General features: G+C 37.3%; 3 protein-coding genes across 4 annotated transcripts; 2 read left to right on the top strand and 1 right to left on the bottom strand.

The window, feature by feature from the left end:
* Positions 1–3,599: 3,599 nt before the first annotated feature.
* On the top strand, positions 3,600–9,815 carry LOC111323173 (cyclin-dependent kinase inhibitor 3). The gene is made up of 9 exons (XM_022926473.2): positions 3,600–3,695; positions 3,799–3,890; positions 4,176–4,234; positions 4,482–4,526; positions 5,907–5,970; positions 6,546–6,704; positions 7,033–7,064; positions 7,404–7,507; positions 8,221–9,815. Exons 1-9 carry the CDS (start codon positions 3,684–3,686, stop codon positions 8,317–8,319), a joined length of 666 nt encoding a protein of 221 aa, XP_022782208.2. The 5' UTR covers positions 3,600–3,683; the 3' UTR covers positions 8,320–9,815.
* A 3,127-nt stretch (positions 9,816–12,942) lies between these two features.
* Positions 12,943–15,103, top strand: LOC111323174 (heat shock protein Hsp-16.48/Hsp-16.49). 2 transcript variants are annotated; one of them, XM_088762395.1, is made up of 2 exons: positions 12,943–13,238; positions 13,555–15,103. In XM_088762395.1, the coding sequence occupies exons 1-2, from the start codon at positions 13,186–13,188 to the stop codon at positions 13,973–13,975; spliced, it is 474 nt and encodes a 157-aa protein (XP_088618521.1). In that variant the 5' UTR covers positions 12,943–13,185; the 3' UTR covers positions 13,976–15,103. The 2 variants fall into 2 exon arrangements, with proteins under 2 accessions (XP_088618521.1, XP_022782210.2); XM_022926475.2 differs by having other exon boundaries at positions 13,015–13,238; positions 13,477–15,103.
* On the bottom strand, positions 14,831–18,265 carry LOC111323172 (uncharacterized). Its single transcript, XM_022926472.2, has 4 exons — positions 18,013–18,265; positions 17,470–17,685; positions 16,989–17,195; positions 14,831–15,549 (listed from the first exon to the last, which is right to left on the bottom strand). The coding sequence occupies exons 1-4, from the start codon at positions 18,259–18,261 to the stop codon at positions 15,352–15,354; spliced, it is 870 nt and encodes a 289-aa protein (XP_022782207.2). The 5' UTR covers positions 18,262–18,265; the 3' UTR covers positions 14,831–15,351.
* Between the last annotated feature and the right edge of the window lie 386 nt (positions 18,266–18,651).

Raw genomic sequence — 18,651 nt, 5'->3', positions numbered from 1 at the left:
GTCCCTGCAACCCAACCAATAGCTCCCACTGTGATCAGTTTGCATAAAACTGCACCAGCCATCCCCTCTGGGTGAGTCAGATTAAGGCTCACAATGAGCTTTGGTGTGATGAACACGGCAAAGAGAGCATCTGCCACAGCCAGGTTGGAAATAAGAAAGTTCATTGGGGTCCTGCAATATGAAAAAAAGGTGATGTTATTAATTGCATCCTGTCGACAGGCAATTGAAAATTGCTTTAAACAAGGACCCTGACTATAAAAGGATTTTTGCCCTGGGCAAGCCGTCAGTCATTTCACCACTGACACCGAACTGTCGACATCAACCAGTCCGTGACCGTGCGATATCGGGTTAAAAAGTTTTAAAGAGTTCCCTTTTACCTAACAAATCTTGCGTGACCAGAAAAAACAAGCGCGCGCGGAAAAATAGTCTTTGCGTTTGCTCACGTCAGCAGCGTACACCCATGGGCAAATGGGGGACGCTAAATTGACCAATCAGAGCGCGCGCTTTACTTTGGTTATGTTATAACAGAATTGGTCACCCACCATATTAAAAAGTAATCAAATGGTTTTCTCGTGAAATTAGGAAATAATTTCGCTTGCTTTTTGTCAAAATTCTGATAATTTCCCGAGCCTTTAGGCGAGGGAAATTATCAGAATTTTGACAAAACGCGCGTGAAATTATTTCCTAATTTCACTCGTCGCCATTTGATTACACATACTTATCATCGACTCAATTAATACAGCCAAATTATCTTGTAATACCCCACGGACGTAGCTCCACAGTTTATCTGGAAACTTAGCCACCCTCTTTATCTCATTACAATAATTGCCTCGTTGAGCAAATAATAAATAAGTTTTAAATCTTTCTCCTTGCATATTTGAATTAATCAATTACAGTAACTGAATTGAAATCGATTTTGCAAAACAGCAACAAAATCTCAAAGGCGTGTAGATAATTATAAGTCTTGTTGTAAGGATAGAACAGCTGAAATGTTACTTTAGTATCATTTCAGAGCTGAGCCAAGAGTTTCCAGCAATCTGATTGGTCGAGAGGTTCCTTATATGACGCTATATAAACCGCTCCACGCGGTTTATATAAAATGTTAAAATAAAATGTTAATAAATGTTACTAAAATGTTATGATTTTTGAAATTTCTCTGTTGTTCAGCTCTGAAATTATGCTAAAACAATTATTCGCCTCAGGCTCGGTGAATATTGTCGAATAATCCCCTCGACTTCGTCTCGGGGATTATTCGACGATATTCACCTCGCCTTCGGCGAATAATTGCTAAATAAAAGTTGTTGTGGTCTTGTCGGGAACCGTGAACAATGCCTTAATTCGTTTAGTTGTTATTGTTCTCTGTTGCGTATGACCGGAATCTTAGTCGATTGCCGAACTCGTCCTTGTGACTCTGAATTTTATTTTATTTTTTTATTTTATTTATAAGCTTTGCCAAAAACAATTTGGCAGGAGAGATCTCACAGAGCTAACGTTCCATTAACGAGACTCCTACACAATCAAAAAGAAATATAAAAAAAAAAAACAATTACAATTTATTAAACCCTACTGACCCGTATCTCTTGGAGAGTCTACAGTTATTAGTCTAACATTCTTTATCGTTTCATGAACACGATTAAGTTTAAAGAAATTAAGAAGACAGATAAGAAAATGCTGAGCCACTTACCTTAACGGTAATGCTTTTTTTCTCTTGTTTATCCTCTTCCCGTAACAACATTTGATGTACCAACTAGAACTACAACTACAATCACGAGCTGTGGGGAATCAAAATATACCGATGTATTGGAATCATTGTTACACGTTCGCAATATCGATAACATATTGCAGATATTGGAAACCTTGAACCTTGAACACGAGTTGCAACTATCTATGAAAGAAGAAAAATCCAATTTTAAAAAAAATTTAAAAACATACTTTTATTTCAGCAGCACACATTCTCGAGAGAGGCTCTCTTTTTCTTTTGGAACAAAGTATCAAGGAAGGGAACACTGAGGTTTGCGGTACGCAATATTGGACAATTGTTTGTTCCGGTATTTCCTCGATTTTGATATCAAATTTATATCCGAAACGGGATTTTTTTTTCCTATTTTTTTTTCGCACGGTGTGCATTTTGGACGGTATCAAAAATTATCCTCCGAGTCTTCCACCGTTTTTTGAGCCTTTTCCAGTTTCCGATTGGTCGGAAACAGGCTGAAATTGACAATTACTTGACGTAACGTTCATTAACAAAATTGAAAAATGCTTTAGACGTAATATACTGAATAATGAGTCGACACGTCGAGTGTCGACTCATTCAGTTTTGCGTTATTTGGCGATTATTTTTTTAGCAATATTGTGGCGTTTGCCGAAACTTGGCGGTATTGCCGTGTTCAGAGCCCCTAATTTTTATTTTTTGGACACTAGTGGCTGATTTTGGAATCAAACGTTAGTGGCCGATTTTGGAATTTGGACACTAGTGGCCAATTTCCGATTTTGAACACTAGTGGTCGTTTTTTATTTGGACACTAGTGGCCGATTTGGGATTTTGGACACTAGTAGCCGATTTCGGTATTTGGACACCAGTGGCTGATTTCGGTGTTTGGACATCAGTGGCCAATTTGGACAGTAGTTACCGTTTGGGATTTTGGACACCAGTGCTCGATTTGGATTTTGGACACCAGAGGCCGATTTGGGATTTTGGACACTGGTGGCCGATTTCTAATTATGGACACTGGAGACTTATTTGGGATTTTAGACACTAGTGGCCGATCGATTTGGGATTTTTGGACACTGGTGGCCGATTTTGGATGTTGGACATTAGCCGGACCGGTTTGGGATTTTTGAACACCAGTGGCCAATTTGGGATTTTGGACACTGATGGCTGATTTTCGATTTTAGACACAAGTGGCTGATTTTGGATCGGACACTAGCGCTAATGTCCAATCTAAAATCAGCCACTAGCCTACATTAGTAGCCGATTTGGGATTTTGGACACCAGTGGCCAATTTGGGATTTTGGACACTAATGGCTGATTTTCGATTTTAGCCACTAGCGGCTGATTTTATATTTTGGATACTAGTGGCTTACAACTCGGAATGCCTTTTTGTGTGAAAGAAAGGACTCACAAAATTTGAATTGCTGTTAAATAGGAAAATTATTTGTAATAACTGGCAAAATTAAAATGAGAAGAAACCTAGTTGAATGTCATTTAGTCACTACATATTCTTGAATCATCTTCATCTTGTGGAACTCACAATATGTTTTTGCAATTCAGACCTTTTTCCGATTTGTCATTCTCCATTTGAATATTGTTATGCTGTCGGTTTTGCTCCCAGATTCCCGTTCCCAGACTTCTGTTCCCGGTTGTTCTTTTCGTGTTCTTCGTTCCCCGTTCCACATCGTAATAACGTCCAGCTTCTGTAGGTATACCTTTGAAGCTTAAATTGGAGGAAGATTCAATTAGTTCAGACTTACCATGTTGGCAGAAAGAACGTTTGAAATCGCTGAAACGTCACAGAGAACCACGCAAAAACTAAAACATTCTTCTGCTTTCGGAGCGCCCTTCTAACACGCGTTGGGGACTGGCTCTAGACAAGGAACCAATCAAACCCTTCGTAAGAATGGAAGCAAAGTTTGAATTAGTATACAGCCGGACATGATCCTACTAAGTACTCGTACGATGCGAAATGGTATTTCAGGTACTATTATTATCGATTTTACGTTTTTGTCACCTTTGTTTGAGGAATGTTACTTAGTGTATCTGTTATTGAATTACTTTGCTAACTAATGGCGTTATTTTAGCGTTCTCCAGTTCGAAGACACGATTTTGACAGCTCGGACGACGACGAGGACAACGGTGGTGTTGAAGATCTTTCACCTTTCCAAGTTGACTGGTAAGGAGAACATTATGAACCCTGCGGAGGACAACTTTGTAGTCTTAACCAGTCACAGTTAGTTTATGTCTTGCAAGTTACTTTCGACTTGATAGCTCATACAACTGTACCTTGATTTCTCGTTAAACTCTCTTCGTAAGCTCACTAAATTTGCGACTTTCACAAATCATTTTCACTTTCATGATAAATCGTATGTCCAACACTTTTAATTTTAATTTTTTTTGCACACTCACTCTTTAACATTATTTGTCTTAAATGAAGAATGATTTGTACATTTGATTAAAGGATCGATCTCTCGTTCACTGGATGCTGTGCAGAAGTTGTTGGTATCAGTGGATTGCCAGGTGAAGTTTAAAATTGAACTTATTAATATTTGGAGGCTAGTGTTATGCATCTGCAAACAGAAGGTGGTCTGAAAGCATTAGTCTTTACTGTTCTTCAGATTCTACAGAGCGTCCAATTTTTTGGCCGAGACTTGACGCTAAAGTTTATAGCTCTTCTAAATAAATGTCTCTTCTTTGAATAATCATTTAGCCTTTTTCTATGTTGGTTAAATTTTTGCAGTAACTAACTCAACTTTTTTCTTTCCAGGTTGTAGATATCGTGGAACAAACAGAAATTTAACATTCGATATAGGTATGACTATCATTTGGTGCCTTCATTATCAGGGCTTGACACTAACTTTTCAACTTACTGGCCAAGTGGCTATAGTGACATCTTAAATAATACGACGATTTCAGTTTGTTTACTAGCCACACTGGCTAGTGGAAATCGAAAACCACTATCCAAAACAGAATTTCTACTAGCCTGTGGCTAGTAGGCTACCGTTAGTGTTGAGTCCTGATCATGAGTTGAAATCAAACCAGACATAGCTTTTTATTTATTTATTTATTTTCTCAACTTTATACAGATCCTAACATAATATACAAATTGAAGATAAATTAACAACTAATAAAAAAAGAAAAAAAAATTCGCAAGATCTGAATAATTAGGTCAGTTTATACAGAATTCGAAGATTCCTCATAAAAATAAACTGCCTCAATTAAAAGTAAAAAAATGTCACGTATACTATATTGCATAGTTGCTCAAATAGTTTAATTAACATTTAACATGACAATAATTATTAATTAATTATAAAAATCTATCCTTATTTGCATTAAATTTGTTATAATAAAATTTATTAATACTGTTCTTAAATGATGAGAAAGATTCAATCATTCTAATGTGTAGTGGAAGGCAATTCCACAGGTCTACAATACGATTAATTAAAAAAAGAAAACTAATTAAACATCAGTTCTAAAAGGGCCTTTCCCTAGTGTAGCTTCACTACAGATGTTATATTTGGGTGTCTTAAAATTTACATATGAAAAAACATTAAAATCAATATAACCTTCAAGGCATTTAAAGAAAAAGCAAAGATCCAATAGCTCTCTTCTATATTCTAAAGGTAAAAGTTTCAGTTTAACAAGTCTCTCAGATAACTTAAGTCAGTTTTCAGGATAAATTTTGTTGCACGTCTTTGTACAGGCTCAATTGCAGTGATCTTTTCTTTAGTGTAAGGTGACCAGACCTGTGACGCGTACTCTAACTGTGATCAAACAAGTGATTTGTATAAAATTAAATTGTTTTCAAATCACACTTACTGGTACATGTTCTTTTGATCATGCCCACCATCTTGTTGGCCTTACTGATAATAACGTCAATGTGATAATTCCAAGACAACTTGGTGGAAACATGTATGCTAAGGTCTTTTTCAGTTGTAACTGACAAAATCTGTGAGCCATTAAGTGTATAGGTTGAATCCACAATATTCTTTTTTCCTTGTAATTACAAGATGTTTGCATTTCCTTGAATTAAACTCCATGAAAGGATCAGGTGACCAATCATTTACATTTGACAGATCACTTTGTAGTTGTTGAACATCATTGTTATCATCAATGATTCTGAAGCATTTCATATCATCAGCGTACAGTTGTACAGCTTGAAATAATTTTTGCAACCTTGTTGTTTATACAGCCCAGTTAAAAGATATGAACATCACAGATGTGTTTGTGTTCTGCTCCAGTAATGAGATGGCCAGGTAATCTGCTCTGATAACAAAACAGAGAACATGAACTTAAATGAGTCATAAATTTACTTTACAGTTTTACTTGTACCCACTGGAATTGTGATTTTCCAGCCTTGGTGATGGGAATAGTACTTCTGTACCCTCTCTGTGGGTGTGGCCTACATTTCTATGTAATTTGAAATCAAATTATATCAACAAAGTTGAACAAAGGCTCATCTTTCAAACTGGCAGTCTAAATCCCACAGGTATCAAGGAACGCTTTTTATTCCACTAATTTATTCGTGTTTTTCTCGTTGCCATGTTCCCACCAATCACATAGCTCCATTTTCTACCTTTAAAAGCACTCACAACCCACAATTCCTCTATTCGCTCCAAAGGGCTAACGCTCAAAATGTCAGCTTTTAGAACCGTAACGGTGGCCAATTTACCATTTCAACTTTGTCGATATATTAAAATTATTTTGTTACCCCCACCGATGCAGCGCCAAACAGTTTCTTTAGAAACTATCAGCCTTTCTACATTTCTATGACCTCCTTTACCCCAGAATTGACAATCAGTAATTGGAGTACCATGTATTGCCTTTTTAGATGCAGAGTTCCTACTCTCCTAGATGAGTACAGCTGGGCTGGATTTGAAGTTCATCATTTTCCAGTTGATGTAGGAGGTGTTCCAACAATGGATAAATGTAGCAGTATCATTGAGCAGTTAAGGCAGTGTATTAGTTCTGGACATAAGACAGTTTTACAGTAAGTATTATATTAGATGAAAGCAATTATTGTTAAGAGTGTGTTAGTTATTAGTCAATCTCTTATTTTTTTTTTTTGTGCCCAAAAGTGTTTAAGTGTTGCAGGCTGGAATAAATGAATTGAAATCATCTTTTTCGGCTGTATTATCTAACTGCTTTTGTATGCACTAAAACAATTATTTACCCCAGTTTCAGTGAGTAGTGGTGGATATTTACCTCACTTTATTTCTGAGTACTGATTTTAAGGTCAAGAACTTAAATCCAAATTCTAGTCATTTTTATAAAGTGTTATGATTTCAATTTTAATGCCAATCTCCTGCTCTTTATAGCTGTGTATCTGGATTAGGGATTTCTTGTTTAGGTGAGTCTCATGTGATGATTTACAAATTTCTACCTTTAGCCACTGGTTTTATGTTACAACTCACTTCACTTGAGATAGTCTAATGGAAACAGATTTGAAAATAGTTAAGGAGATGGTAACTTTTGTATCAGATGTTTTTTTTTTTTTTTAATTTAATAGAAAATTCCAATGTTGATGTTGATGCTGAGATTTCTTGGTTCCTGTCTTTATTATTAATAGTGATTATTCGTCTTGGCAAACCCACAGTAATAGACACTAAACAAGATTTTTAGTAGTTAGAAAATGCATCGGTAGCTTTCAAAACCACTGATGAATGCATTTTTTGCTTTTCTGTATCAGTGGCAGCTTTCTTGTTGTTAAGTTTGGATGAGACTCTGTCCCCTGATCATGTGATATCCAAGTTGCGACAAATCAGAGGTCAGAGAGCATTTCAAACGATCAAGGTATGTTCTTCCCCATTACTGAACCCTCCTGTGTCAGTGTTGACTGGCATAAATCTTGAGCTCAATTGAGTTTCACTGAGTGTAATGTTTGCTCATATTTTGTAATGTTGAAACCAAAAATGCAAATGGGGGGACAGGGCTCGACACTAACAGTAGCCCACTAGCCACAGACTAGTAGAAATTCAGTTTTGGCTAGTGGTTTTCAATTTCCACCAGCCAGTTTGGCTAGTAAACAGACTGAAATTGTAAGTTGTAACATCTAAAAACATCTAAGATGTCACTAGCCACTTGGCTAGTAAGTTGAAAAGTTAGTGTCAAGCCCTGGGGGGAGATTTTTTACTTTTGTATCAGGCAACTCTCTAATCAGCCTGCATTGCTTCTTTACCCAAGCCCTATACATATCCCCTATGGTGTCAACTCAACCCTTCTCCCACCAATCAGGCAGCTGATGTGAGGCTCCATCTGCCAAAGATTCAAATTGGTTGTGTGATGAAATCCCAGTAAACCATGGCTCATGTGATGATGGTAAAAAAATGACAAAGTATAAACGCTCAAGTTTGTCAGTGTAGGCATCACAAACTCTCCTTTTTCAATGATATGTTACAACTTGTGGGTGTGGCTTTAAGGGGGGTTTTTAAGAGCACTTTCAAGCGTGTTCAAATGCTAGACATAACCTTATTTAATGTTTTCTTTTGGTGTTGGCTTTCTCTCAGCAATATAACTTTGTCCACGAGTTCAGAGACTTGCACAAAGCACATGTTGAAAATCAGCGGAATTCTGCAGAAGCTGCACCAAGATCGCTTTCAAGATGAAAGGAAAGTAAATATTGAATAATAATACGTTGCATAATTAGGAGTTTTAAACAGAAATTTTCTGAAAGTTTTAAATACAGTGTTGTCTTGTTATCTTGTCTAAATAATTAACAATTATTCACCGAAGGCGAGGTGAGTATCTTTGAATAATCCCTAAGACGAGGTCGAGGGGATTGTTCGACAGTATTCACTGAACCTGAGGCAAATAAAAGTTTTAGTATAATTTCAGAGCTGAACAACAGAGAAATTTCTAAAATCATAACATTTTAGTAACATTTATTAACATTTTATTTTAACATTATAATAATAATAATAATAAGTAAGATCTTTTGACAGGGAGCCCACGTCACAAAGTGTGGTTTTCAGTGAGGCCCTGCATAAATCTAACGTAAGGATAACAGAAAATATAAATATGGTTATCAAGAAAAGGATAAAAGGGCATAAACAATAGAAGAGACTACATATTTTTAACAAGACGTCTAAAAACTGAAAAATCGGAAACGTTCCTAATGCCGTCTGGGAGAGCGTTCCAGTCATCTACTACATGACAAACAAACCGCGTGGAGCGGTTTATTTAGCGTCATATAAGGAACCTCTCGACCAATCAGATTGCTGGAAACTCTTTGCTCAGCTCTGAAATTATACTTATTCGTGATAGAACATTTTTCGATTTAGGGTCGAAAGTAATCCGGAATTACGGTAGTTTTGCTTATTTCTGCTCTGTGATTGGTCCAAAAAAACTTGCACCTCGTCTCAACCAATCAGATACAAAGATAGAACCAACCGCACTTTGATCACGCGCGTTTTCCCGCGCTTCAGGTAGTTTGCTTGGGCCAGGAGTCGCTCAAGTATTTCCCACACTTGAAGCCTTTGGTATGTGTTTGCTTTGAGTTCTCGTTGTTTCGTTGTGAAGTATTAATTACTTTGGTTTCGGCTGTGATTGATACTCATTCGAAAAAAGGCTCTATCCAACAGTACTCTGTTAATGCCTCAAACCGTTGGTCGTTTCAGTGAAATTTGTTACGTTTAATTTAAGGTAAACATTAGTTAAGAACAGTATTATAACCTCTTAAATGTTAATGAAGTAATTTAAAAACTTACACGAGACAATGCTTGACGTAACGATTGTTTGAAAATGAATATAAACCAATATAGTTTTTGTATTCGTTAGTTAGACTTGAGACAGACCCTCCTTTTCGGCAAAGGAAGTAAATTGTTGTGTTACGTGTTTTGAAACGCTACGTTTGAAGTTTGATTTCTTAGTATATATGTTGAACGACCTATGCACGAAATGCCCTGTTCTGCTTAGCCTGACAGCATTATGAACAGGAAGGAAATAGGGGACAATCAGTTTGACGTGTTTTAAACTAGTTTCTCGCACACAAATTAACGGTTATCGTTACTAATAAAGTTGAAGTAGTTTTTAAGCACTTAAAAGGTCGTTAGTTTAACCGAATGTAAGTAGCACAATATCTAATAAAACATATGGGAACAGATGTGTAGTTCAGTTATGTTAATCTGCTGTGTGGCTGGCTAGATCATGTGATTCGAACTGAATAACATGTCATATTAAAACAATTTCAAATGAGATTCAATAGAGTTTCGAAATTTTTCCAAACTAATCCAAGATACAATTGGCTTTGGTTTCCTGCGTTTCTTGATTGGTACAGATAATTCACGCCACCTCAACCAATCACAATCGCAAAACTAAAACTAAACGCGTCTTGATCACGCGCCTTTTTCCCGCGCTCCAGGCAATCTTCGTTTCTCATTGGCTATCTGAGGTGTTTTCCTTCGCTGCGATTGTTAACTTTGTTTTTGATTTTACTGTCGGCACTCCATCTAAAACTGTCATATATGAGCATTGTTTTAGCGCCTTTTTGCATTTTGATTTGCCAAGAAATCCCGCGTCTTCTTCTGTGCTAGCCAAATACAACGCGAGTGCCAATCACTACTTATGTTTTCCAGCGTTTGAGTTTGATTAATGAGTACTAATTAATTATTTGGAATACCAACCACTATTGTAATAAAGGGGGAACGTTTTTAGAGAAACTGTGGTGCTGCGTCAGTGGGGGTAACAAGGTAATTTAATTTGCAATTTAAAGTCACAGTCGCAGTCGAAAGCTCGTAGTTTTTTAATCATTTTAGCCAGATATCGTTTTTAAATTTCAACTATGCTTCATCCTGGCTGCGGCCCTTCAATATTTTCAAGGTAATTTAAGATTTATTGACTGAGTCGATAATGTAATTTGGACACCGTAAAGAATTTCAAAGCTGACGTTTCGAGCGTTAGCGTTTGCCGAAAATTCAGCTTTGAAACTCTTTACGATGGCCAAATGACATTACCAACTCAGTTGATAAAACCCAAATTACTTCGTTGTTATAGTTTATCTCATCGACTCGTTGTTAATTAAGTCATTGTTAGCCTGTCACTATTTTCTTTTGAACTTCCCGACCTAATTAAGGCGAGAAAAATACTTCTCACGAATCTATTAGTTTTGCAGACTAGATGATAGAGCTGAGGTTAAACATCTATAATACCTTTATCACTCCACGATTGTCATGTTTATTGGGCCAGGAAAGCAATTTTATCAGGTATGGGTTCGTTCAGTTAGAAGGTTTTAGCCTCTCGTGACAACAGAAGCAGTCGCCAAAGGTTTGAAACTGAAGTGAATGGTAATGAAATGGGAGAGGAGAGAATTGAGCGACAAGACAAAACGGCGAAGGACCACCAAGAATGCGCTTCCGCCAATCAACAAGAGAACTCTCCGCCGCCGAGAGTGCGGCTGTCATTTTCATGGTTAGTGGACACACCAGTGATTTTGACGGGCACTGGGAAAGAGCAGAAAGCAAGGGGGAAAAGTGTACGGAAGGGAAAGAAGAAGCAAACTACAGTTTGAAATACAACGATGGAAAATATCTCAAATCTTTTCAGCACTTCACGGACGTTCCTTCGTCGAAAACGTCCAGTGCACGACAACCAAAGCTGGTAGAGCCACAGTCGCCTGCAGGGAAACAAAGTGGTGAATTCGAGAAGCACAAGGAAAATAAATCAGAGACATTGAACGAAAACCAGGAAAATCCGAACCTTGCAATAAAAGATGTCTTTCCGCCATCAACAAGTGCAGGCTATCGTGTTGGTTTTGGAGTAGATGGAGCTCGTTCAACAGTAAACGATGGAAATTGAAGTTTCAGAAAACTGAGATTACACTTTTAGGGAACAGAAACAAAGGGTAACTCCAGATTTGTATTGCCATGTTCCCACCAATCACGTAGCTCCATTTTCTGCCTTTAAAAGCGCACACAACCCATGCACAATTCCTCTATTCGCTCCGACGAAGGGTTAACGCTCGAAACGTCAGCGTTTATAACCGTAACTGTGGCCAATTTACCATTTCAACTTTGTTGATATATTCAAATTATTTCGTTACCCCCACCGACGCAGCGCCAAACAGTTTCTTTAGAAACTATCAGCCTTTATTCATTTGTATTAACTCGTTTGCTTTCATAAGTATGTTATTTCAGAGGGCAATATAAACTGATCAGCTTTGAAAAATTTGTAACCAGTATCAGATAACTTTGGCAAGCTATCAGGATTGAACTGCTCAAGTTGTCTATCTTATCTGTTCCAAAGTTGCCGAAAGGCTCGACTTTTTATTTGACTTCTGGTTTGATTCCGGTGTTTGCTTTGCTATGGCTAAAATCATTACGTACGCATGTCAATGTATCTGACAGATAACAGACTTCTAACGTGTCGACAAAGATCGACGAAAAATGGAAAAAACACATAATTTCTCTCTTTTATATTTCAGGCACGAAAGTGAAAAAAGAAAATTTTATTCTCAGACTTTCAGTGATTTATGTGCGTAAAGCTTTTAGAAATAGATGTTATTATAGCTGACAATGACTTCACTAGAAATTTTATTGCTAGCAAGGAGTATGAATTAAATGTTTAAAAGCGTTTTTGTCTTTGAGTTCTACTCAGGATAAATGCATTTCGTACACAGTGAACACCAAAGCGACCGCGAAATTTCTCCGCAATTGGGCAATCCAAACTGTTTTCCTCTTGTCAGTTTTTGCATCATAAAAATGTAGTTTGTAGAAAGTCCTTTAATTAACTCCCTAGGAAGTGAAAATATTTCTAGAACCGCCAGAACCTGTGAGATATTGTTTTTTTTTTTTTTTTTTTTTCTCGCGAATGGGCGATAGCGTAAATTGGTGAGCGGGGAAATAGTAGAACGCCTTGAGTTATTTTTTTCCTCGACCACCGCGCTGCTATATTATTGCACACACCCGAAAAAGAGATCGCCAGATCGCCATTAAAGACCACCAGAATAACCCCTTGAAAATATTATAATAGCTAAAAAGCTCAAGATTGACCGTTAAAAGTAGACTAAGTAAAGTTTAGGGGTCGCATTTTTTTGTTTACTTTTAGTAAGCGGATAATCGAATTTATTTATGTCCATCTTTCTTACCCTCTCTTTGCCAAGCAATAATTTCTCCCTCTTTGGACACAAGTTATGGTCCGTCACGCAACGCATATTGTGTCGCATGACTGACAAAAAGACTACTTTATTGAAAAAGACTTACCTCTCTGATCCCTTGAATTTATCCAACTTCAATTTTCTGCAATTTTCTAGAATATCCTTCCATGTACCTGAGCTCAGTAGAAACAGATGAGAAATTAGTATCGTCACCATGACCGAGCATTACTGGGTTTTTTTGCTGATGACACTTCCGGTAAAACTACCATAAATGGCATCATCCCGCGAAGTTTGTTTACCTCTGCGAGGGTTTAAAATCTGAAATTTAGTTCGTGGTTGCATCAGATCGTGTGGCAAGGATTTCTCTAGCAAAAGTTCCAAGATGTCCTTGTTTCCCAAATGGCGTATGATTTGGCCAGCTATGCATCGCATTCGGTGAGTATTTCAACCGCTGGTAGATGAATTTCTGTCTTTGCTAGCTGTGACAAAGTTTGTTTAATCGTAGAAGATTGCTGGTGCAATTAAAATTTTCAGACGCATCATATTAGTGTAGTCTGGATACATTTTTCCGTAGAAAAACCCACTGTTAAACTAAATCTAAGAATAACTTTACTATCACTAATTTTAAGTTCTTTGGGAAAAAGTTAAACCTCTTTGTCCAACTTAATTATAGACACGCTCCAGAAATTTGGCCAAGCCACGATCGTTTCATTCCGTCCCTATGGGAATCTTTGCATTCTCCTTCGTACAGAAAACCTGTACTTGGCACAAGTTATACATACATTGAATTTGCTGAAAGTGGAGAGGGTGCAGCGAAGAAAGAAACCAAAGATGTAGAGGGTGGCGAAAAGGAATCTGCAAAATCAGCTGAGAAATTCGTGGACGATCGTGAAAGTTTCAAAGTTTCCTTTGATGTGTCCAAGTTCAAGCCAGAAGAGATCACTATTCGCTCAGAAGATGGAGAGTTGTTGGTCGAAGGAAAGCAGGAGGTGAAGAACGAAGAAGGGTACTCGACACGACATTTTGTCCGTTCATATTTTCTTCCCAGGAACATTGACCGCGATTCGTTTCAGTCACGCCTTTCCAAAGAGGGAATCTTGAGCATCGAGGCAAAAAAGTTACAGAAGCCTGAGGCCAAGGATAATTTCATCAAGATCGAGACAGAGCAATAAAACTGGTAGAGAAAGAAACATGCTTCCTTTAATAAGACAAGCAAAATATAAGGCAGGAGATTTACTTTGGAATGCCCTAATGGTTAGCTGGCTTAAAAATATAGTTATAAACTGTTCTCGCTTATCATTTTTATCTAGCCATAGCTTAGAGACGCAAACTTTTTCCGGATTTGCAATAACCAAATGTTTGGATGGTTTTGAATAAAATGGTAAATAATTAAGTTAGCTGAAGGTTTGCCGTTGAAAAAGTGCTGACTCGTCTGGAATGCCTGTGAGGGGTGGGGTCAGAAGTAGTTTTAACTAGCAGCACCCCCTCCTTGAAAAATGGCTCTACTAACTGCCAAATAAGTGTAACTGTACACGTGAACCCAACGGCTTTGCGCATATTCCTGAGAGGTACAGTCTTGAACACCCAAGAGTTGGTAGAAATAATAAAAACTCTTGAATTTCCCCAAATATTCTTGTGTTTGGATAAGGCTACACTGTACGGTAACATGGCATAGTCCTCTTTTATGGGTTGCTAAAATAGACTAACTGGAAATAAACTATCAATAACTACTCTGTTGGCAGACATCTTTCATACTTAAATGACTATGATGTAAACTCTAATACTCATACTTGATGTCCACACTTTGGTTGGTTAATGGTGAGAATTTGGTGCCATCTCCAAATGGTACATGTGTATCCCTTGGAGTGGATATTTTTCTTATTTTTATCAATTCACTTTACGAGGGCTGAAATGAGAATTTAAAGGTTCATCACTCCTATATCAACAAGGATTACATAAATATTTTCTGAAGAACTCAGTATTCTTTCTGGAGCAGTGAAAGCAAACACAATGATCAAGAACAATGATTTCATTTCCTTCATTTTTATTTCATTTGAAAAGCTTGAGAAGCAAGAGTTGACTGCAAGCATGTTTCCAAGATGCGCGTATGCTACGTGCACACCTTTCATTGCAAAAACTCAATCTATCCTCTATGTCCACTTTATAGGCTGATGTCCAATTACAGCCACCATGTTTTGTTAGTAGTTATAAATAAATACTTGTCTGTTTATCATAGTGTTTACCTTGAGAGACACAAAATGCACAGTGCTTGAAGTATTAAAATTACTTTTTCCTTGTCATGATCCTAGTAATAATATCATTTGTTGTGAAAATAAAAATTGGTGCTGAGCTATCTAAATTCAAATCCTAACTTAAAATGGACAGGAAAAGCAAACTACAAAAATCCTGAAAATCAACAATTTGGTAGTCATTGCCCACTTGTGCATTAAAACAAATAGTGTATTTTGGACAAATAAGAAACTTTTAAGTCCCATGAAAAGTTTAACTAGATACCCTTAACATGTTCAACTCTTCTGAGATTCTTGAATCAAGGTGTTGCCTGCCTTCTTTTCCAAATGGTGGCATGTGCTACAGTCCACTGGTTTTTACGAGCTGTTTCTCTGATGAAGAAAGGCATAGGCTTGTCTTCGATCAGCTCAAAATTTGGACCCAGGTAACTCTTCAAATTGTCAAATCCTGTGACAATCTTTCCATCTGCATTTTTATAGCCACCAAGCCAAAGGTTCTAAACACAAAAAAATTGATGTATCAAGATATTAATTGTGTTCAGTCACATTCAGGGTTGTCATCAGAAGTTGATAGCTTGGGTTCAACAGCCCTCTGTCAGACAGAAAATAAGTAGTTTGAACTGAATCTAACATTGATGTCTGAAATATGACAAGGAATGATGAAAATCACATTCCCTGGACACCCCCTCCCCCCCAGAAAGGGCATGTTTCCCAGCAAATTTCCATGCTTGATGACAACCCTGGTTCAAAACAGTTATTTTCCATATTTGAATAAGAAGAACTATTATTACACGACTCAGGCAGTCAGAGGGCCAATAACTACAATCAACCAATCAAAATGCTCTATTGCCGGTCAATATTCTCAAAGTAAATGACCGGGCACTATTCCGAATGATACCACATTTGTGTCCCCTTGAACTTCACTCGTATAATAAATCTCTTATTAACCACGCTTACTTGGGACCTTATTGGAGAATATCGGCCCTCGGTCTTTTTTGTATGGACTTCGCTGCACTCGGTCCGTACTGTCAAGACCTCGGGCCGATATTCTCCCAGTACGGCCCTCACACTTGGTTAATAAGATATATGTATTGAATGATGCTACAATACATTATGGTTGCAATGTCACAGACATAATTTAACAGCAGAATTCTTGAAAAGCAAGATCTATAACAAACTTTTTCAAAGAAGGATAAAAATAGGAAATTATACCAATATTTGGGGTGCCAAAGAAATAATGACCACTCTTTGCTATGTGCTTGATGAATCAATAATTTTTCCCATTAATGTTTGTCATTGTATTGAACAGAGATAACTACTCTAGCACTTTTGCTCCCAAGATCTCTTTAGTGATTCTTCATTCTGTCTACCATACATATTTTAGTTCTGAGAATTAAGTATTGAATCAAATGATTATCTCCTAATTCCTATTTTCTATGTTCTCGTCACTTATGTGCTTGATAAAGTATCAATATTGTAAGGAGAAAGTACGTCTTGGTCACTGCTAGGGGGCAAAAGTACGTCTTGGTCACTGCTAGGGGTCAAAAGGGTTCAATCAAACTTTGGAACTTGAAGGTGTGCTTGCCTAGTGGTGAGTTCAAGATCATGAGGTCATCTATTACTGGTAATAGTTTAATCGCAACTTAATGTTCTTATATTTTGTATATTCAAATAGATGTTTAACTAAATGATTATTTTGGAAACACCCTTGATAGGGCTCACCTCTGGTGTCTCCTTTTTTTTCAAAATTATTTATTTTTGAGATTTGATTGAACAAAGTATTATTACAATAAATTTGTGGTCTTGGGGATCTTGATGATCTTTCTTTTCTCAGCTATTTCATTACTGATAGTAGCTTCAAGAAATGGGGAAAATGCTTGTTAAAACCTACTATGCTACCTTAAACAAATTATATTCTGGTTCTTGAAAATACTACCTTAGGTGTGAACTCCTCTAACCATGAATATGGTGATGTAATGACCAAAACACCTCCAGGTGCAACTAGAGATGGAAGCCTATCTAAGAACTGATATGGATTAGGAAGACGGCAAACCAAATTTGCAGCCAGAACACAGCCAAACTGCCCAAGATCACTGGGCAAATTGCAAGCATCTCCTTGATAAAAAGATAGACGACCTCTATCCTAGCAAAAATAATGATGACACAAAATTGTAGCTATTGTCACATACCAGATACATGAGAACCACTCCTTGGAAAAGATGAGCAAGACAAATCATCACAAAAAATAATAAATAAATAAAATACATGTATAAAAAATTAACTTCACCAACATCCAGCTAATTGGACCTTGTGATTGGTCAATAATGCCTTGGCTAATGCAAAGTAGAAACACCTACGCTATTGTTTCCCACTCATAGCCTCCTTGAAACAAATATTGTACAGCGTGAATTACTTACAATGTCAGGATCAACCTCAGCGACATGTTCAGACACAAGACTTCCTTCAGTTTGGACAGTGTACTCCAATCTTCCATACGTCTTGAGTTGATTGCAGGCATTAATAAAACCATGTGAGAAATCAATTCCCACAACTTGATCAAATCTCTTAGCGAGTTCAAAAGAAGATCGACCCACTGCACATCCTATGTCGAGAGCAATGCTCGGCACATTATCCTGGAGAGATCCAGATTTAATAGTGTAGTCACTTTTAGTTCGTTAAGAAGATACAATAACGAGAGTATTAAAATAAAGTCTAAAACTATGTTCTTTGCCCCCAAAGCATATGTTGTGGGAGGTTCATCTGTATAAGTGAAACACTCTCTTCTAAACCGTGGAAATAAAGAGTTGACACTATTTATCCACGTGCAGTGACCAGAATTCAAATTACTTTGACACACCTTAGATTTCATATGCCTCGCAATTTATTACGAAATAGAATCGAATGTAGTTTCATTGGCATATACTTAAGTGGTACAGCGAAAAATTAGCGATCCTACTTACCCCCATATGTTTAATACATTCCGACGCACATCGCTTGGGAAAATCAAGAGATTCATGGGGACCAAAGCCATATGGCAAAAGTTCGTCTGGTTTACCGAAGTGGAATATGAGATATTCGCCGATTAATTTTTCTGTCTCGTAAACGTTATCGTGAGCTTCGCGTCTTTTGGAAAGATAACGACAAGCTAGTAATGTAAGTGCAGAAGCACCAAGCGCACTAGCTGAGGCAATCATAAGACCTTTCTCCATGATTTGAAAAAATTGAAGAAATATTACAAAATAATCTGCCGATGTAATCCACCGGCACGTGGATCCTAGAATCCTTGATAACGATTTAGTGCTTGGTGACCTGGTAATCCCTCTAGCGGAAGTGTGCTACACCGGAAGTAATTTTCAAAAAGAGTAACAGAGACTGAAATTGAAATGGCCAAAAATAGTTGTAACTAGCATTGTTACGCGTAAAATATTTAGTGAATTTTTTGCTAAAGGCAGCAAAAAAAAAGATAAATTATTGGTAAGGAACTCTCGATAAAGCAATTGAATGTTTCAGACAAACTAACTACATGAATGCTTCGTTTGTAGTCTGTTTTAGGCTAAGCTGTAGGGCAAAAATGGGGGAGGTTTGGGTCCGGTTGCACA

Source organism: Stylophora pistillata, chromosome 6, assembly GCF_964205215.1.
Source record: "Stylophora pistillata chromosome 6, jaStyPist1.2, whole genome shotgun sequence".
Taxonomy (NCBI): Eukaryota; Metazoa; Cnidaria; class Anthozoa; order Scleractinia; family Pocilloporidae; genus Stylophora; species Stylophora pistillata.
This window is presented reverse-complemented; position numbering and strand designations above follow the sequence as displayed.

Coding starts and splice junctions, on each gene's coding strand:
- LOC111323173 (XM_022926473.2), top strand. Junction 3,891..4,175: donor TCACCTTTCCAAGTTGACTG/GTAAGGAGAACA, acceptor ATTTGATTAAAG/GATCGATCTCTCGTTCACTG. Junction 7,065..7,403: donor ATTAGGGATTTCTTGTTTAG/GTGAGTCTCATG, acceptor TTTCTGTATCAG/TGGCAGCTTTCTTGTTGTTA.
- LOC111323174 (XM_022926475.2), top strand. CDS start 13,186: ATGTCCTTGTTTCCCAAATGGCGTATGATTTGGCCAGCTATGCATCGC. Junction 13,239..13,476: donor CCAGCTATGCATCGCATTCG/GTGAGTATTTCA, acceptor ACTTAATTATAG/ACACGCTCCAGAAATTTGGC.
- LOC111323172 (XM_022926472.2), bottom strand. CDS start 18,261: ATGGAGAAAGGTCTTATGATTGCCTCAGCTAGTGCGCTTGGTGCTTCT. Junction 17,686..18,012: donor AATGTATTAAACATATGGGG/GTAAGTAGGATC, acceptor GGATCTCTCCAG/GATAATGTGCCGAGCATTGC. Junction 17,196..17,469: donor CTGAGGTTGATCCTGACATT/GTAAGTAATTCA, acceptor TATTTTTGCTAG/GATAGAGGTCGTCTATCTTT.